Below are 19,960 nucleotides of genomic sequence, written 5' to 3'. Positions count from 1 at the left end.
GAGCCGGCTGCTGTGTGGTAGAATGCACAGCAAACGCAAAGAAGCCAGCAAGGTTTGTACTTTGGACAAACTACCCTAGTCTAGATGTTCTCATAAGATACAGATAGCCTTGAGTAGCGATTCTCAAGTCAAGGAAAGCGATTTTTGGGTGAATAACCGAATTGAGACGGTCTGCAGCGGCATATGGAGCGAGTTCCACTAGGCTTACTGGCTCGAGTAACTTTCAAAAAGTACATTGCTGTGGGTATGAATGCGAGAACTTCATAAGATAGGTACAATGAAAGGACTTAGGGTCGCTTTGAATGGCATACGATAAAGGGAGATATAGAGCTTCGAACAATTTCACTCGGGAAGACGACCACGCTCCTTCATGTCGTTTATCCAATCACTTTTTACTTCCTTGTAGAACCCCTCGTCAAGCAGGACCTCGAGCCCTATCAAAGCATTGGCCTTTCCAGCTCTCAATGACTCTGTATGTGCAAAGTCTGTACCCGCCGCTTTCTGGAAGGAAGGGGTATGAGGCATATCCGTAGCGTTAATGCTGAACAATGTCTGAATACCGGGTTGAATATAAGAACAGTTTCCGAAATCGCTGGAGATTTGCAACGTTAGTGCCTTTTGCGACGGGTCCAGGGTTGTGTTCCGCCTTGCAACATACGAGCTACCATTCTGATCCACCTTGGCTGAAAGATCTGATGGAGGAAGAATATCTGCGGGCGTGAGGCCCAGATCATTGATCATATAGTGGGTATAGCGGCTCGCTAGAGCCATGTTGGTTACAACGTCTTCATATAATGCGTCCCTATGTGTATATTAGTATCGAGAAATTGACCAGTCTGTGTCAGTTGTCTATTAACGCACCAAAATAATTCAACAGTACAGCCCATAGACGCTGCAGCTCCGTCGAAAATGGGTATCACGCGGCTTCGGAGACGCTCCAACGCCTTTGAGTCAAACGCACGCAGAGAAAAGCTACCTTCAGCGTAGTCGGGAATAATATTGGGTGCTTTTCCAGCTTCAAGGATAACAGACTGGATGCTTTCCGTCTTTTGGATCTGTTGACGAAGTAGCCCTAAACCGTTATACGCCATTACAATGGCATCACAGGCGTTGTTTCCATTCCACGGTGCGGCTGCCGCGTGTGCAGCCTTTCCATGAAACTTGGCTCTGAACTTCCATGAAGCCTTCGTCACCGTTCTCGCGGTCGAGAAGTCCGGCATGGCGTGTGTCATGAGGACGACGCTACAGTCCTTCCACGCGCCATGGTTCGCCATGATATATTTACCCCCGCCGGTCTCTTCAGCGGGCGTTCCCATCACGATCAACGTTCCTGGGATTATCAGTTCCTTCATAGCGGCAGAGGCCCCGACGGCTGATGCCAGTGTTGATGTGGCAATCAAATTGTGACCGCAAGCATGGCCAAGCTCAGGAAGGGCGTCTGTGAAGATTAGCAAGCAGCGAGCGCATGAGTTGTGGGCACACTCACCATATTCGGCATTGTAGCAGACTGATCTCTCCCCGGGTGTGACGGAAAAGCGTGCCTCGAACGCTGTGGAGATACCGTATACACCAGTTTTCACAGTCCAGCCTTGGCTCTCAAACCATCCGGCAAGCAGCTTGCAGGCTTTCTCTTCTTTGAATCGCGTTTCGGGATTATTCCAAATCTGCAGCTGTTAATAATTTGAACTAAATGAAATATGAGCTAAATTTACCTCTAAGTTCAGTCGACGCAGCTCTGACGACGCCGAGTCAATAGCCTCCGAAACGAGTTGGATAACATGCTTTGGAAGACCAGTAGTGCCTTCGCTACTGGGTTGGTTGATAAAATTGATCGCCATAATTGCAAGTGGTGGTACTAAGGTGTTCAGAAGAATAGCGAAGACTAGAGCCCGAGAATGACCTCTTTGTCGCTCTTTATAAGTGTATTCAAGCCCATCCATCCTGTGATAACCGATAAGCAGATGTCGACGGATCGGATCGGGCGGGCCGACCGAGAATATAGATCGGCCCGGCCGACGAAGATTATCTCCATCTCCTCTTTCTTATCTCTTTAACTTCAGCCAAGAGCCTTTCGGTCCAACCGTATGGCTGTCGTGGCCAGTGAAGGGGGCAGATGATGTCCTTTTGTTTATCGTCGTCTTGGCTGAATCGTATTGTGGTGGTTGTGTATTTAAGTTGGAAAGCCCCTTTGCAGTAGACTTATTTCCCGGATGAATCGAAGTGCTGAGATATAAATAATCTATGTTGTATCAGTTTAAACAGTAATCTTCAAGGTCCTTTTTCCGAAGAGTATGAATCGAGACACGATGTTGCAGATCACTGAGAAGTCAGACACACTTGACACTAAGGCATGCGACCTTGCTCCACAGCACGCGGACATTGCATTGGGGACTTTGCATGGGGCAACGGAGGATGCCCCATATGCCGAAGCGGAGAATCGAGCTGTGCTGCGCAAGATTGACTGGTTTCTTCTTCCCTGGGTAATCTTGAATCATGTTTGTCAGAGGCGACCGTGCTAATGATTCATTTAGCTTATGGGCACGTACCTCATTCAATTTGTGGATAAGACGTGTATTTCATATGCTGCCTTGTGGGGAATGAAAGAGGAGGCCCATCTAGTGGGCGATCAGTATTCACGTATGCCTTCTTTTTGGACATCATATGTTGACAAGAGGTAACAATCGGAGTCTACAGGGTTGACAACGATATTCTATCTGGGTTATCTTGTCGGTGAATTCCCTATGAATCTCCTTTTCCAAAAAATGCATATCACAAGATCTTGTGGGACTTTGATGTGAGTTACTACAATTCTATACCTTTGATTGTCATTCACGACAAGTAGCTAAAGCATGTTAGATTCCTCTGGGGAGCAGTCCTCCTCTGCATGGCAGGTGCAGATGATTTTCGCAGTTTGATGGCTGTTCGTTTCTTTTTAGGTGCCCTGGAAAGTGGAGTTAGTCCTTGCTTCGTACAGTTGACATCGATGTTCTATAAAAGGTGAGGTCCACCCTAGATTTGGTATGTGTGGGACTGATCATGGTAGAAACGAACAACCTCTTCGAACTGGTATTTGGTTCTCGATGAACGGGATTGCTCAAGTGGTTGGAGGCATTGTAGCTGTCAGTATTCTGGAATAAATATGGAGAAAATAATTGACTGATAATACTTTAGTACGGGATTGGGCACATTAAGAGCGATATACCTGTTTACAAGGTAAGCAGATGGAATCAGTGCAATCATTTGAGTTGTTTGAATGACTTTTTCGACCCATATAGTTCCCTTTCCTTATCTTTGGCTCCGCCACAGTTGTCTGGGCAGTGCCCTTCTTCCTTTTTGCTGCTCCAAGTCCTGCCGCAGCGAAGTGGTTATCTTCGGCGGAGAAGGATGTTGCCATCAAACGAGTGTCGGAGAACAAGACCGGCCTTGACAATAAGGAGTTCAAGCTCTATCAAGCACGCGAAGCTCTTATAGATCCTCAAGTGTGGATCTTGATACTCTTTGTTATTGCGAACAACATCCCAAATGTATGTCGAGCTATCTCCTGCTGACATTACTGTTGGACCAAAGCTAACTACTTACTTACCCAGGGAGGCATCAGTGCCTTCGGACCGCTGATCATCGAGGGATTCGGTTACTCAAAGCTTGGAACTACTCTCCTGGGAATGCCATTTGGAGGAGCACAGGTCTTGGCTCTTCTCATTACGGGGTTTCTCGCAGGAAGGATTAAAAACTGCCGAATCATTCTTATGTGTGGTGGCCTCGTTGTGGCTATCCTGGGACTGAGTCTCATGTACGCTCTTCCCGAGGAAAACAAGCTTGGCCGGCTTCTGTATGTTTCCTCGTTAACTAGTCGAAATTATTGCACACAGGGCCACTACTAACTATTAAATCAGCGGGTACTATCTTGCCATTGGGTTCAGTGCGACTTATGTCCTTTCCCTAGGGTTGATTCAAGCCAACATCGCCGGGCGAACAAAGAAGACCGTCGTAACTGCCGCTCTTTTCATTGCGTATGTCTGAGTATGGGTATCCTAGTCATTATTCTGTTTCTAATAAGGCATAGGTACTGCGTGGGTAATCTGATTGGCCCCCAGCTATTCTTTGAAAGAGAGGAGCCACATTACAGATCTGGATTCATTGCCATGATTATTTGTCTGGCCCTGGATTTTATCTTGCTTGTCATCCTGCACAGATTATATGTGCTAAAGAACAAAAAGGTAAACCCACTCACTATCAAGTTCATGGCAGGCGACTGAATGCTGATACTTGATGTAGCGAGACGCATCACAGTCCTCAGTAGAAGCCAACATTGAAGGTACCTGGGTCTTGACTGATCTGACAGATGTAAGACACAGCTTCTATATTAACGATTATCAATTGCTAACACTGGTCGGATGCAGATGGAAAACCCCTCGTTTCGATACGTTGTGTAGGGAATAGTGCCTCTGCATAAGGTTTGCTGCTTTTATACTAATTAGTATCATGGTGGATGTAAAGATTAGGCCAATTAACCATCCGGTCAAGATAAATTACCTACCTAGTATATATCTACTCTTTTATCGATCTGAATTACTCAGTTGGCTTGTTGATTGGTTTGCCTGCTTAATCTATCTAGTATATCAGACTAACTAGTACTGGCTTGAAGGTCCTTGAAATGCCCGAATAGATTCAACTTAGAATATTTGAGATAAGTCAAGAGTAGTCTATTTAGAAGGAAAAGATATACCAATATACAATCTGGTTTTGCCCATAGAATATTCGTAGTAAGCATACTATGACTTCGCTTCTAATAGCTGGCCTGAGATGACCACTGCGAATTAAAGTGAATGAGAAAGGAATGACTAGGCGTAGGTATATTCACTGCCGTTTTCTTCCCACACCTTCCTTACCTAATTTGTGTTTATCTTCACCACCCTCGCGTCCCTTTCCCTTATTCTCATTCTTCTTGGTATCTACTTTACGTTTTGAGTATACCACGTTAGCTATCCATTAGTAGCATTAAACGCACCAAGCTGTCTCCAGACCTCATGGATATGCATCCTCATCGTGTAGAGGTTGATATCTCAGATGGCGAGGAGTACATACGCGAGATAGTGATTCGACGCCGTCGTGCTCATCCACCACAGTCTCAGACGCCTCCCCAAGCTCCCGCCTCCTCAGTCGCAGAGCCCACCTGGCAGGAATCGGCGTCTACTGCGAGGCCAAATCGTGGTGCTCTTCTGAGCCAACCTCAGACCACTCGCCCACCTCCTGCCTCTCCGGCACCTGCTATGATTCCAGATCGTCCTCCTACTCTGGTACGGCCTCAGACCGCTCCCCAACCCCCCGTCTCGTCAACCACAGAGCCGACCACCTCTGCATCAACGTCCGTCGTGCCCTCTGAATACGATGGCGACCTCTTGCGGCAAGTCTGCCCTGGTCATCTTATTGGCCAGCCTTGTTTGCAAGGCCACAATTGTGATAAGAGGTATATCTGCGAGGTAAATTTCTGGCATCTTCTATCTGAATTACCAGAGGGAATTATACTAATCGTACTAAAATAGTATGTCCAAGATTACCACTGCGAGGGGAGAACCTGTAGATATCTTCATGGAATTCCTCCTTCTTGCGAGAAAATGCTCTGCCGAACCCGTTGTATCGGGTGTGACCGTGCGCATGATTATGAAGACGATCGTCGAGCTAATGCTGTAGAGTTATGGCGTCATTGCGGCGATTGAATTGTGTTCTGGCTTTTGTGGCTATATTGAACACAGCAATGAAGGTTCCGGGGTTTGTATTTTGGCGTTGTGATTCTCTTTACCATCTTGACGACTTTGACCGGTAGATATATCAACGCGGAAGGAGGGTCATTTCCTGTCAAAAGGACAGTAGTTGTATTTAATGCTACGAATGCAAAACTCACTGTTCCTTTACTTGATCTCAACCCCCCTCTTTTGAATCCTTTCTCCTAGAAATCGGCGTTCTTCAGTATGTTGGCAGCATCAGTAATGGATAATCCATTTGTGTTACTCTCGACCCCCAGCTAGTCCTTAGAATGGCATATTGCATGGGAGAAGGCATGATCATAGCGTGGCACCAGCTGTCTTTGGCAGGAAACAGGGCTATTCTCCCGGGATGGATTCTGCCAATATAATATTCCTAGTCGACGCATCGTTCCATTTGCGAAATCCTGCTTCTTATGGTTGGCCTCCTTCGGCCGAAAAAGCTGACAGCATAAGTAAATAGTCATAGCCAGCCTAGTTTAGAGTTGTATAAAAGTGGCATAATAAGAAGTAGAAGAGCACTCAACCAATACGTTCACCGAGCTTTACGCTGTGTGTTTGAACTACACCAATATGAATTTGCTGATATCAACTTGGAGCTGCACTGTAGGAAACCGCCCACGAGGTTACTATTGCGCTATAATCAAGAGATAAACACGCCATGGTGACAATCAATGCATGTATGATTCTCTACGTTATTAACTATAAGAAATGTGTCATGTGGACGTCTGATATAGCAGTGACCGTACTTACCTACCTTCGCTACCATCTTCTCCCACACCTTCCGTTTGTCTCTTCCTCACCCTCGAGACATTTTTTAGTATTATTCATATACCAGTCCCCTGCCTCATCCTTCTCGTTATTGCCATACACAGCGACGAAAGGTCCACGGCTCTGGTAGCAGCCACAATTAATATAGCTTCAGACTTCGAAATGAGAGCCGGCACAAAAAGGACCTTGGCTGAGTGTCTTGAAACGGATGACTCGTATTCTGAAATGGTGCACGATGACATGTGGACTAGGAATAGTGCGGGCCTACATATCGCCCGTAACAGTGGCATATTGGATATGTTGGAGACTAAAGTAGAAGCGTTAAAGGCCGGAATTCGAAAGACCCAGGCCGAATATCGAGGGATCCAGACTGAATGTCGAGGGGGTCCAGGCCACTGTGAGAAGTCAGCAACAAAAGGTTTCCGACCTCCATGACATGATAAATCGAGTCGGGCAACAGAAGATAATGGAGTCTGCTGTTGGCTGTTCCCACTTAGGTACAGATTTATTTCCACATTCCGGAGGGACATACTTCGTGACGCGACCAGCAAAGACCGGGAGATTATCGGTCAAGGAAAGCTGGTCGCTGACAAAGGAAACCTTTGGGCTGATGCTAAGCTATACGATCGTGAGAGCTTCGTTACGGAGAATGGGAAGCGATTTTCTCCCCGTGACGATTATCACTAAGCAGCTGTATGGAGTTGCCCCTGCTTTGGCTGTGATAATCGGTACGTTATAAGTTGTAATCCCCTGCACATCACATATTTTCAACCGCTGCCACTTTGTTTATTTATTTATAGACTTTGTCACCTGAAAGCTGACCTGCTCTGTGCTAAGATTATACGCCGACCATCCTTGTGCTGGAGAAACATGCCACGATTGTCTCTTCGTCGCAGTTGCATACAACTGATAATCTCAAGGAGCGATTCAACGCATTCATAAGCTCCCTGAAAGACTCCAACTACGCTTCCGGTTATCTCGTTCCAGATTCACCACACCTTGAAGGGCTTCTTTTTGCATATCGAGCTTTTTGGGATGCTGTGCGTGCAGAAGTATCACGTCGAAAGACAACAGATTTGTAGCTACAATCTCAAACATCAGACCGTGGAAAGACATATTAGTCTATCTATATAGTAGTAGGAGACTGGTCGGACACGCGCTGTTCGCTACCTTTCTGGTCATCCCTCACTGTTGTTAGGATCTTCCTCAGGAAGTGAGAATCTTTGTATATCTATAGACAAGTTCTTTAATTCGTTTAGGAGCGGTACCAGCCCGAAGTGCAGAGACGTGCTGGCAGACGATGTGAGTCCTGGATATTGGGATTTGGGGTAGGAACTGCATCCGCTTTACAAGAGTTGAGAGCTCTACTTTATACTCTCCAAGATGAATAATTAGAAATTGACTAGAGGCCCTTTGAATGAAAAGTATATTCAGCAATCTTGGTGACCTATGTCGTCAGAGTCTTGACCCATTAGTTACGTCCTCCGCGTCCTCCACGACCTCCCTTTTGCTTCTTTTCCAAGGCAAACCCGGCCTGCACCTGAGATCCTAAAATGCGCGCGCCGTCGATCTGCTTGACACACTCGAGGGCGTGTCCCACAGTGGCGAAGTGGATGAAAGCCGTTCTAAAATGCCCCTATAGTAAATAAGATGTCTCTGAATCGGGAAGGGATACCTACGGAACTGATTTCGAGGCATTCAGAGAGGCCGCCTCAGCACGTACTGGGGAGTATTGCTGCAAAGCAGCCTTGAGTTCTTCGGCAGTCACTTCAGGTGCCAGCCCGCGAATAATAAGTTTGTAACAGGGTGGCAGCGATGGGTTGAGGGAAGGCCGGTGGCTGTTACGGCCAATTATTAACGTGTCATCGCCGCTGAAACACCGTAGCCACCTCTTAAACTCCTCGTAGTGAGCCAGGTCATCCGCAGAATTTGGGTCAACGATTACAGCTACTTCGCCATTGGGCCTGTTGATGTGTAATCGGGCCCCAATGGCGTGTGGCCATGTAAGAGAAACAAGCTTGTAGAATATGATAGATGTAACTTCAGCCGTCAATTCAATGCCAGCGTAGAATAGACGGCAGGTCACGATCATATCTAGCTCCCCGCGTTGGTACCGGCGCAGTAGAATTCCCCGATTGTCAGTGCCCGATTCCTTGTTCATCAAGCCAACTACACGGTCGGGGAACTTCTCCACCAAGATGTCGTGGACTTTCTGAGCATCATCAATAGTGTCTGTAAAGATGACAATATTCTTGGGGGAGGGGCGGAAAGCGATGAATCGTGCCAGTGTATCCGACCGCGGCTCGTGGTTTTCAAGTTCCACCGCGCGCACAACGGCCCTGGTACCCCTTGCCATGGCATCGAGATGTATACGTGGTTCGATGCCACGCAGGCAAAAGCGTTCCATGACAGGCGATATTCGGGTACTGGAAGTCACGATACGTGCTCCAGTACCGTGAGGAATACGCTGGCAAAAGGTACGACAGTGGAAGCCAGCCCCTGTCTCCCCAAGCAAATCGTGAACCTCGTCAAACATAAAGTACTTGATCGAGTCGAGGGACAACCCCCCTTTCTCTACGGCTCCGAGGACCTTGCCAGGAGTACCAACGATCACATCATAGTATCTGGAAGCCCTTTCAGTGATTGGATAGGGAGACTGGCTTACTTTGGGCTGGATATGAAGATTGTGGCCAGGCTGCAGGCAGATTAAAGCATCGTACACCTGTATCGCCAGCTCCCTAGTTGGGAACATAAGGATGGCGCTGGGACGAGACTTAGCAGACGCAGCATCCAGGCAAATCGAGTTGATTATTCCATAGATGCAGGCGGTTGTTACACCTAGACCGGGAGACGAGATTGCCAGGATATCACGCTGTGTAGCAACCAGAGGAACGAGGACTCGCTGAATTCTTCGGAACTCGAAGTTTTCTTCTGAGAGGAATTCTGCGAAGGGGGGATGTAAGTTCATTGGCAGCTCCTCAGAGCCCGTCAGAACAAAGCTTCGCACGGGGTATATTAGCTGGATCCCACGAGATATGGATAACACGAGCCTTACTGATCCATGATAGGACGAGACGCGGACCAAAGAAGAGAGGGGATGGAAGAAGTGATGAGCTGGGTTGGTGGGTTGGGAGAACAGAAGAAAGGGTGAGAGTCGAGGGCAGGAAGAACACAACATCCACTGTGTCCCTCCGTCCTACTTGGTGAATAAAAACACTCACCACAAAATGCTTTCTTGACGCCTTCTGCCTAACTGGTAAACAGAAAACAATTCACTATTCTTAAAGATAACGTGGAACCACTTTAATTCGTCAGGAATACTGATATTCGCCAATCTATGAAATACTAGCTACTGTAGGACTTTTAGCTAGTCCTTTCCCATAAGAAACATCCTACGACGATTAGTTCGCTGGAAGAAAAGAATATGTAAAACCAGTTTTGTAGTTCATACCTATCTGTAGATGTAAGATAGCTTAATTCCATATGTATACCTCACTCTCCGCCGTGGAACCTCCTCTTTTGGCGTCTTTCCCCAGGGCCTACTACTACCAACGCTCACTTAGGAGTTCAAAGCTTATGAGAATAGTAGTCAGTGAAACAGTAAATCTTCCAAGCGGCCGTGATATATATGTTAGGGGCAAGGAGAAACATTTCCAGGGAAATGACACCTTCCTTATTAACCGCCTCCAACCTCTGACTTGACAAAGATACGTATGAATCTCGCTATGCATGAGGCTGCTGATTCACCTAGTCTAGGCGTATGGGTGTAACAGAGTAACCGCAGACTGTACGCAAAATACTATCCGTCCACAGATAACTGGATTGATGTTCTTTCCGTGGATATCGAGAATATAACATATTACCTTTTCTTTTCTTATATATAGATGACAACGATAGTCTCTCCAATAGAAATAAAAATAGTAGACAAAGGATGTTAGGCATATAGACTAGTTATGAATCTGCAAGATATACCCAACGTATAAGAATCAGTACATCAAGCCATTACTAATATGTCGAGCGGCACAGACTTGGAATGCCAAGGACGGGCGAGCGATAAGCAAATCTATTAAATCTCCCCCTCTTGCACTCCACAAGCGCGCCATATTCGTGTCGAATAGACAAGGCGGCAACCTCACGAGGCCGACAGGACGTCCGCCTGTGATCATAATAATCCCCATGCAAGCACTTGCACAGGACCATGTCCTCATCGTCGATCCCCCCACGGTATGCCCGTCCATTGGTACCACAGTTATTCAGCCCTCAGTCTGATCGTTAATCCTAGGTCCTTAGTCGCTTGTACGCGGTGCAGGAAGCTAAAGTAAGCATTCCATGTATACAGGCGGTTCGGTATATTTCTCACATACACGCAGAGTTAGATGCACCGGTTTTAATGATGGGTCTTGTATGAGGTAATCGGCACAACAAGCAGCCCGGGGTATGTTGATCTCTTAATTAACGTAGATGTAAATCGAGTCGTTCGGACTGTAAATTCGTCCCTTCGAAACCGAGCCCCCGAGCTACTACTGGTGTGATAGAATCCACATCCAGCAAGTTAGTACCGGAATCTCTCATACTCTACTGAAGGCTTACACTTCGAACAGTACACAGCAAGATGACCGTACAGCGGCTCTAGAAGAGCGGATTAGAGAGCTTGAGGATGCAGTCAGCTCCTCATTTCATTCTTTTCGAGGGGCACTACAGCAGATATCAAGTCATATTGGCTTGCACGATGTGAGTGAGACTTTAGTTGGATTTACTGCACGGCCGAACGACGATCAGGTTACACGGCCTGATATCCAAGCTGAATCAACCCCTGAGCTATCCGAAGTGCGATATGATGGGAAAGATCTTGTCGACAAGGGAATTTTGACGTTGGAGGATTGTCGGAAGCTCTTCGACTTGTACGTGCTCATAACCGTTGATATTACCAACTTATTTACGACTGACAGTGCCAACACTGTACAGCTACCGAGCTAATTGCAGCGAGATTATTGCATTTTTCGATAACGCAATGGGCTCATTCGAGGAAACCCGGAGATGTCCGCTCCTCTTGGCAGCCATGTGTACGATCGGCGCCCGTGCGTCTGCACCTCACCTGTATCGTCAATGTCTAAATGAAACCTACTCGTTGATTCAGCAAACATTACTTGGACCTGTTCCTTCGCTCGAGACAGTAAAGGGTATATTGTTAATGGCGGTGTGGCACAAGAATTACCGACTATTGGGATTGATGCTGTCAATTGCCTACCAGATGCAACTTCCCGAGACGGCTTTAAGTTTAGCAGATAAGACCAGTGAGCATGATGAAGATTCTATTGACAGAGCACGGACATGGTTGTCCTTTTGCTGCGTCGATCTTGTGTACTTTTTCAATTCCTTTCTGTGTTTCCCTGTAATGAAACTGACAGCTCGAAATCCAGGCACAATACCAACAAAACGTACTTTGTCAGCGAGATTGATCGCTACACGAGGTTAGGAAGCGATCTGACGTCCACTCCATATCGGCGTAATGTGGACTATCGAATACGGGCATATTTGGAGATCTACGGTATCCTCAGTACGTGACATCAATTTCAATCTGAAAATGGCTGATATCCTAAATTCATTGTGTATTTGACTATCAGATCAGGCAAAAAAGGACGTGGTAATTTCCGACAATATTCAGCAACAGCCGATTACATCGGATGTGTGCAGACAGCTCCAGTTCTACGACAAACAGCTGGAATCATGGTACCGACGAAACGATGAAGAAATGGATCCCATCTACCAGACATTTTCCAAGCCTCAGGACCGCAATCGAATGGAGATACCGTACAACTTTGCTCGAATGTATGTGGCTAACTCTGCCAAACCAGATTGCAGAATGATTATATACTGAGAAACTGTGCAGGCACCTAAATGGATCCATCCTCCAAGGCCTCAAACCAGATAGTGCCAGAAATGACCCGCTTCGAGTTCAATTCATACGAGCAGCTGTTGATGCTGGGAAGGCGTTGCTTAAATGCGCTCTTCGCTCCATTGATTACCAAACTAACCTGAACTATTCCATTGTACGTGGCTCCTAATTTATACGAAGTACGCATACTTAATTGAACAGGACTATTCTGGCTCTGCGCTGGGTTTGGCAATCAACTTCCTCTCTCGTGCTACGTGCGTTGCTTATGATTGTATCGATTTGGAAGGGGTTATGCGTATACTTGCACAAGCACGGGATATGTTTGAAGGTGCCAAGCTGGCTGGGAAGGCAGACGAAGTTAACCATATCCTCGATCAAGTCGCTGAAATAAAGCGTCATATGACTGCAATGAAATCGAGCAACAATTCGAATGAGGTGGGCCTTGACGATAATGCTGACGATGGGTCTGATTTCTTCCTGAATGCTGTAAGTGACTGGATACAGCGTTTCTTACATTCTTGCGCTAACCATGGCAAAACTCGAATAGAGGCTACCTTTGTCTGAATTTTCTCTTGATGAGCCATCCATTGAGGACATTCTTATGTATTCTGGAGAGTAAAAGGCTACGATAACAGGATGTATTTGTTTTGTTCTTATATTTGCGTCGAATACTCCATAAAATGGATGAGAATCCTTAGCGAACTAAAGATATGGCCTAATGAATTGAGTAAGACCGACCATACCCAAGTAGGGTTGAGCACCTAAACAATTCAAGAGAATCTGACTGCGACTACTTTCAATCAGATGGGGGTATATTGTCATTACTGTTTAAAGAGTATACAAATATGCGGTGCGGCCTAGAAGGATTATCTAGACAAAGCATATCTCATTCCGCCAGTTTCCAATCCGTGGTGGTAGATTTGGTTGATCCCATCATATCTTTGACAGCTTCGGTATCCCATCCCACAAATTATAAGCATAATAGCCAGTACCCAGCCTTATACTGTAGAGGCATATTCCGGTGGCGGAAGAACATTCATGACAGCGGAATCAGAAGCGCTTGTTGCCTCATAGTCTAAGCTGGTATGGTGATTTTTGGGTGTGTACTGTAGCACTAGAGGTATCTTAATGGTAGTACTGGCGCTTTGTAGAGCGGTTTTGGGCGTATGGTAAGAAAGGCGAACGTTAATGCTGTAAGTGCGGGATATCAAACAAGAGTGGAAGGTTGGTATATGCATCCTTGGCTGTGGTAAGACGATTGGTAAGACAATAAAGGCTGTATAGTAGCTTCGACTGTCATTGCATGGTGTAGTATGATCCAACAATGATAGTCCGTCTAATCCTTGAGTCCTATGCTCACCACCCATGGTCTGATGCCTCACCCACTTAAGTGACCCCATCGAAAATGTCGCCATGGGTAAGCTTTCAGTAAACGCTCCTCGGTCCCATCCATTAGCGAGTCCCTGGTTGGTCCAAGATGGATAATCTTCCCATGGAAGAGGACTATAAAATGTGGAGGCTTGAAGCTTGGCCGATACCTTTCTCAACTGGGGAGGCGCTGCATCCATTAATGGATTGAACCTCAAATTGAGACGCACCGCCCTATGCATATCACTGTGATCGAGTGGGTATTGGAGCGAAATCGGAGGGATGTGTGAGGCTTCCGTGATGAGCTGCCCCAACACTGGCTGCGCAAACCCCTGAGTAAGGTTTTGTTCCATCCGTGTATAGGTATCTGAGCTGGCTATGGGCAGAGGCAAATGCACAGCGATGGGAAGAACTCGCACACTCTTAGCGCAGTCCACAAGCCGCCTTGGTCTTTTATTTCCTAGAATAAAGCCATCTGAAATATTGACGCGCACACGGTATGATATGTGGCACTTTCCGGAGGAAACATAATCAAGGGTTGTCCTTCTCCCATGTCCGAGTCTGGGATCGTCGAGCGTCGGTGGCAACTGAACATGGGCATGTTTGAGGCCCAAGCAGCTGATATCATGATTGCACGATTGACTAGGTAAATATTGGGGAACGACAAAGGTGAAAGGAAATTTGTAAGGGTGTCCTGGCTGAAGGACTTTCGGCACCCCGTCTATGCCTCGGGCGACAGGTTGTTTGAGCTGCAGGAACGTCTGCGTAGCTTCAGTGTTGCTAAGGGTACAGGTCTCGCGTCCGATGGATACCTTGGCAGTGCCTTCACAATATGATTAGACCCTTGTGCGCAAGCGAACAACGTACGACTCGGGAAGAGATTCAATGAGCTATCATCATACCTTCGAAAGTAATGCTTATATTCTCGACTGGGGTCTCCGATTGCACGATAACGGTCACACTTCCTTGGATCCGGTCAAATGTGGTATAAGTATGTTCTAGGCCACAAGTATGCTTATCAAGCTCGATCGAGACAGCCGGCGAAGGCCTGCGTATGGATTTGAGCAGGGCGAGGGCGCGGCGTAGCCTTGGTTGTGGTGCCATTGTATCCATTTTACATGGAAGTCGTGGGCTGGATTCACGCAATAGAAACCCGGGCAAGAACTTTCACAAGACGTTGTCTTCCACCCATGCCCAGGCTATTGCAATAACATACATGTGGTGCGTACAGTAACTTGGTAGATAGAAGGACGGCATTTATGTTACCTGGACGATCTTCTTTTGGATGGTAACTATGACCATCTGGTATATCTCTAGACAAGGTTCAAGCCAAGGAAGACACTGAAGAATTGCGAGAGGCAATGCACGGTGACGATTACGCTCTTACTTTTATATTTCTACTTTGCTAAATTCCTCCTTTTTTAGTATCTCTCCTTTGTTTTCTAATTTAAATGTAGCTCGGAGACCATACGGAGCGGTAATCGGAGCAAGGCCCGCGGATAACCGAGAGTTCATTTCGAATTTGGTCCAAGCTTGTTCCTATGCCCTACTTCCCTCTAGGAGTGTCCAAATTATACGTAAAGAAAATTTCCGATTACCCACATACACCGTCTAACCCAAGTCCATCAGCAGTCGGGGTCATTCATACCGACCGATGTTCGGCATACCGCTTCGCCCGCCAGTGGGATGGACGGCACACCACCTCTCGAATCCTCGATTGTCCCGAGTACTCAGTGGCAAACCTTAGAGTATAGTATAGGGAATTAGTATAGCATATACTATTGTTCTGTATGAAATGTAGCTTGTTTAGTAGATATCATCATCCTTTCTATAATGACCAAAGGGGTATTGTAGACGAGACTACGGGAAATCGAAAATCCTAGCACCTCTTCAAAGTATACTCGAAGATGTAATATATGATGTTGAGGGTCATGTAGGAATTAGGTGTTCAATACACGACCTTGACGCCAGATGGTTGTTTGGGCCGAGTGGGATTGAATTAGGATTGCTCGAATAACGCACGAAAAATAACATTCAATTGAAAAACACCTATGCATTATTCGCACAGGAAAAACTAGCCCCAGAATGATTGCTATGAATATCCTTCCCTGCAACATAAACACCCAGTCCACATATACAAAAGGCCATACCGATCGTCGATACATTAACCAAAGTAAGCATGATCTTTTTGCCCGAGGCAAAGTATGAGCTGGCATTCATATGTAGCCAACAAAACCCAGGAAGACCATAAGAGAACCAGCTCGCAAACAGCGCACTAATCAAAGTAAGAATACTATTAAAACCGGGTATGGCTTCGGCGATTATCCATGCCAGGACCCAGAGTGTTAGAATGACTCCTATCCAGGACCCGATTGCAAGGAAGTCTCGCTTGTGCATCCGGTCTGTACCATGGGATATACGCATGTAGATAAGCTTTGAGGCGACGTGGCCTGCAACGACGCCTGAAATTAAAATCTGAGAGATATGTTAGTTGGGTTTACTATCGGAAACCTAGACATGACAGGATAGGTACATACAGCGGGTAACGCAAGACCGTAGGCTATTTTACTAACGACCGAAGGGGCTGACCCTAGCGCTGGTGAGGCGACGTCTGCACCGGCATAACGGTAGATCACGAGAGATGCCAAGAGGTAAATGCCAATCTCAGCAGCTTGGAGAAGATAAAGGGCCTTGGGGAAGTCACGGGGGTTCTTCAGTTCACCCATGAAGCTATAGTACCCGATATGCCCGGCTTGAGGATATGCTAGCGTTAGTACCCAACTCATAGTAGCTTTGAAGGGGATACTCACCGTAAGAGAAGACAATATTTGATACTGCGGAGAACCCATGATATAAATCGGTTTTGGTCGTTGCTGCAGCACCTGTGCCAGGTTTTGTGATACCCACACTAATCATGGTAACGAACACACCGGATAAGATACTTATAAAGGCTGCCAATATTTAGTTAGTTTCAAAAGCAAGTAACACAAGTTGAAGATTATTGGTGTACAATTGCACTCACATAGTATAGAAAGCCATGAGATATTCTTCATCGTCCGGGGCAGGGAACAAATGAGCGATATAACAAGCCCAACAACACCAAAGACCATTGAACAGGTCGCATGGCCGCTGATGGAGTTCAATGCCACCGTAAAGGTGACAAGATGGCCTGCCATCAGGAATATGAGGAACAGTGTCTGTCCGGCGCATAATAGCTCTCGACCGAACGCTCCCAACAGGACCTCACCCGCGTCCGCCATATTGGAGATCTGGGGATGCTTCCACTTGAATTGCCCAAGAACGTATCCAGTATATGTGGCTAGTAGCCCAAGGCCAATAATAAGAATAACCGCCCTTATCATGCCGCCGGATTATTAGTCAAAGTCGCAGTTGTAGGGAGTAGAGGGTCACTAACGGGACTAGACCGAGCGCAGCAACGGCTGCTGGTAAGGATAAGACACCAAGGGATATCGATTCTGCGATCATGACTGGCAACAGGTCAGTTCGACTCGCATAGGGAATATGGGTTGGTAAACGGACGTAATCCACATTGCCTAGTGGCCACTATTAGCTAAACCCCAGTAAAAGGTTGCCAGTCCCCCCGATTTTGATGCTTACCACCATGATAAGACCTTGTATTTCACCTCGGCATTTGACTCGTCGCCGAAGGCATCCTGAGCCAATGCAAATGGATGATCAGCCTTCGCTTCTAGAGACGTTTGGGATTGAAAGCCGGTGTCAGCGCTTTCCAACCCCAACCCAGCAGGAACTTTCGTATCATTCGGTGTCATCTTCAGACTTGTGATATTTAGTGCAGTTTATGCCAATTGAAGATCCGCATCCGATCCGGTATCTGCTTTCCAAATGAACGTCTGGTATACTTATAGTGTACCACTTGGGTAAGCACCAAGAAAAAAAAATTCATTGCACTAGCTCTTGAGGCACAGACAGTCCTAACAGACGAAACGTAAAAAGCAGACATGGTAATGGCAGAGTTTCATTGCAAAGAGTATGAGACACCGATATCGGGAGAGAAAAGGAAAAAAGCTTGTATCCTTTACAAATGGAGCGGCTAGAGGCGGAGGTGTACTTGAATATGATTAACAAAATGTTTCACCTGTTTCATTTGGTCGTAACTATTATTTTGGAACTACTGAGCAGTTCGCGATGTGGAAAGCAATTCTATGTCGTCGATGTATGCACGTGGGACACAACGTCTACAAACCAGAACGTCGGGATAGAAAGCTTCGTTTAGGTGAAAAAGTAAGAAGTTAAAATTAACGAAAGTTCACTTAAGCATAACTGAATCATCAGACCCACAGCAGCTCTTCACTGAATACACTATGTGGCCCATACTCCATATCGTCCCAAAGAATGAGGTCGGGCTCGGCTATTGTCGGCTCATGGCAGTATAGATCGTAAACCGTTCAACCATGTTGACAGTGGGCCGAACTTTTTGCTGCTACTTTTAAATTCAGGAAGAGGCCCCGAATGATAGATTTTGGGTTATGTGACCTATGTTATAGCATGAAGTGTCCCTGATTTGATCCAGAACAACACATTAGTAGCTCATCTTCTACTTGGGATACAGTGGAACCATCGCCTATATGCTGTTAGATACTAGACACAACGTGGTATGAGTGAGGATCTTACAGTAACGTCCCTGGGCTCAACGAAAAGTGCCTTGGCCTCAGCAACTAGTGTACCTTCATTCTCCTCTACACTCACTTTAGAGTTAGTCGACTCCTGCCGCCTGAGCATCTCCTCGGCCGTGAAAGGCCTAAGGCACCGAATTTCACCAGCGATCCATGCCTTTCGTCCCTCTCTTTTGATCACCTTGCTGCGGTAAATGTATACCCTGTCTGGAATAGACGGGTTCCGGAAACTGATATCGAGGTTTGCCGTCATGCCTATCCGACTACTAAAAACATTCGAAGCACACCGTGCAAAGGCATCGTCGAATAATGTAAACAGGAGACCCCCGTGGACGAATCCCGGATGACCACAGAGGTTACTCCCTAGGTAACAAATGCCGATCAAGCGGCATGCGTCGTCTGATTTGACGAAGAAATATGGGTCGGTTGGCATCTTGGTCGGCCCAGACAGCGGTCCGATGACCATGTGCACCGAACTGGCAGTGGGATGTATGGTACGTGAAGGGCGTGACTCCTCATAGATTGATGATCGTGGTACACCCTTGCCCGATAGTGATAGCGACCGAAGGTATCGGACCAGTGGCAGCGAAGATATCAGACGGTCGGCATTCAACTCCTCGCGGGCTGGGTCAACATGGGACGGAGACACCACAGTGGAGAACGAACATGATCTGGGCGCAGGTTTACTCGAACTTTGACTGGCCTGCCGAGTTGCGAATGTGCATGCAAATGGTGTACGCTGGGAATCAAAAAAGATTGGTGAGCTCAGTCGCCTCACGCTGTGAGCATGAGCTGATACCAATGCCCTTTGGACGGACATGCCGCCCGATATAGGAGCCACAACTAACGTTATGTCTCAACCCGAGAGCCAATACAGTCTAAGATCCTCAAGATCGCTTCGGTATAGAATATGCGACCGAGAGACAGAGGGTAGCAGACCGAGTAAGCGAACAAGTGTCCGTGCGCGCTCAGTTCCCTCGGCTGTTCACTAGTTTATTTGAATGATTCATTCTGCTCCACCAACATATATGCCAGGCGCTTAGTGATACAGTAGACCTTGATTCGCCGATAGCCTTAATCTAGTGGGAATCTATATTCGGCAGTAACCTAGGCTCCATTATCGTGGCCATGTACCACACCCCAGCGGTAAAGTGAATGCCTTCGTGGACCTTATCCAAGTGTAGTAGACATTTCATTATCCCGCCTTGTTGCACCTGTAGCTCCGGAGCAACTGTCTTGTTCCTTCTGGATACTCTCGAAGAGCCGAAGTATTCAGTGTTATCGGGCTGTGATTAGGCATCGGTTTGAGTCGAGACCTCGGCTTTTGCTCTGCGATGGCCTCAGGGTCCTCGTTTGAAGTTTGACAAGAGTTGGTACACTTTAGCTTTGGATTTTTCTTTCTTTCTCTTTTTTCTTTGATTCTTGATACTTGAAGCGAGAGGGAGAGGGGCGAGGGAGCGAAATATCCATTTAATGATTTTCAACTTGAAGTCATGCTTCTAGCTCGT

At 46.7% G+C, this 19,960-nt stretch overlaps 5 protein-coding genes across 5 annotated transcripts; 2 read left to right on the top strand and 3 right to left on the bottom strand.

The window, feature by feature from the left end:
* Nucleotides 1–342: 342 nt before the first annotated feature.
* On the bottom strand, nt 343–1,838 carry AO090012000080 (uncharacterized protein; the record flags this gene model as incomplete). Its single annotated transcript, XM_023236309.1, has 4 exons — nt 343–802; nt 862–1,438; nt 1,603–1,633; nt 1,713–1,838. 4 exons carry the CDS (start codon nt 1,836–1,838, stop codon nt 343–345), a joined length of 1,194 nt encoding a protein of 397 aa, XP_023091243.1.
* Nucleotides 1,839–2,762: 924 nt separating this feature from the next.
* Nucleotides 2,763–4,256, top strand: AO090012000079 (uncharacterized protein; the record flags this gene model as incomplete). Its single annotated transcript, XM_001727098.3, has 8 exons — nt 2,763–2,794; nt 2,857–2,997; nt 3,044–3,119; nt 3,172–3,213; nt 3,276–3,524; nt 3,588–3,829; nt 3,894–4,010; nt 4,064–4,256. 8 exons carry the CDS (start codon nt 2,763–2,765, stop codon nt 4,254–4,256), a joined length of 1,092 nt encoding a protein of 363 aa, XP_001727150.3.
* A 3,748-nt stretch (nt 4,257–8,004) lies between these two features.
* Nucleotides 8,005–9,596, bottom strand: AO090012000074 (uncharacterized protein; the record flags this gene model as incomplete). Its single annotated transcript, XM_023236307.1, has 4 exons — nt 8,005–8,158; nt 8,213–9,295; nt 9,405–9,476; nt 9,589–9,596. The coding sequence occupies 4 exons, from the start codon at nt 9,594–9,596 to the stop codon at nt 8,005–8,007; spliced, it is 1,317 nt and encodes a 438-aa protein (XP_023091242.1).
* Nucleotides 9,597–12,285: 2,689 nt separating this feature from the next.
* Nucleotides 12,286–13,048, top strand: AO090012000073 (uncharacterized protein; the record flags this gene model as incomplete). The annotated part of the gene is made up of 4 exons (XM_001727096.3): nt 12,286–12,362; nt 12,424–12,583; nt 12,631–12,915; nt 12,977–13,048. The coding sequence occupies 4 exons, from the start codon at nt 12,286–12,288 to the stop codon at nt 13,046–13,048; spliced, it is 594 nt and encodes a 197-aa protein (XP_001727148.3).
* A 3,767-nt stretch (nt 13,049–16,815) lies between these two features.
* AO090012000072 (uncharacterized protein) lies at nt 16,816–17,798 on the bottom strand (the record flags this gene model as incomplete). The annotated part of the gene is made up of 4 exons (XM_023236306.1): nt 16,816–16,926; nt 17,213–17,285; nt 17,416–17,566; nt 17,756–17,798. The coding sequence occupies 4 exons, from the start codon at nt 17,796–17,798 to the stop codon at nt 16,816–16,818; spliced, it is 378 nt and encodes a 125-aa protein (XP_023091241.1).
* Nucleotides 17,799–19,960: the final 2,162 nt, after the last annotated feature.

This window comes from Aspergillus oryzae, chromosome 4 (assembly GCF_000184455.2).
Source record: "Aspergillus oryzae RIB40 DNA, chromosome 4".
Lineage (NCBI taxonomy): Eukaryota > Fungi > Ascomycota > Eurotiomycetes > Eurotiales > Aspergillaceae > Aspergillus > Aspergillus oryzae.
Note: the sequence above shows the minus strand (reverse complement) of the source record. Positions and strands in the feature narration are given on the sequence as shown.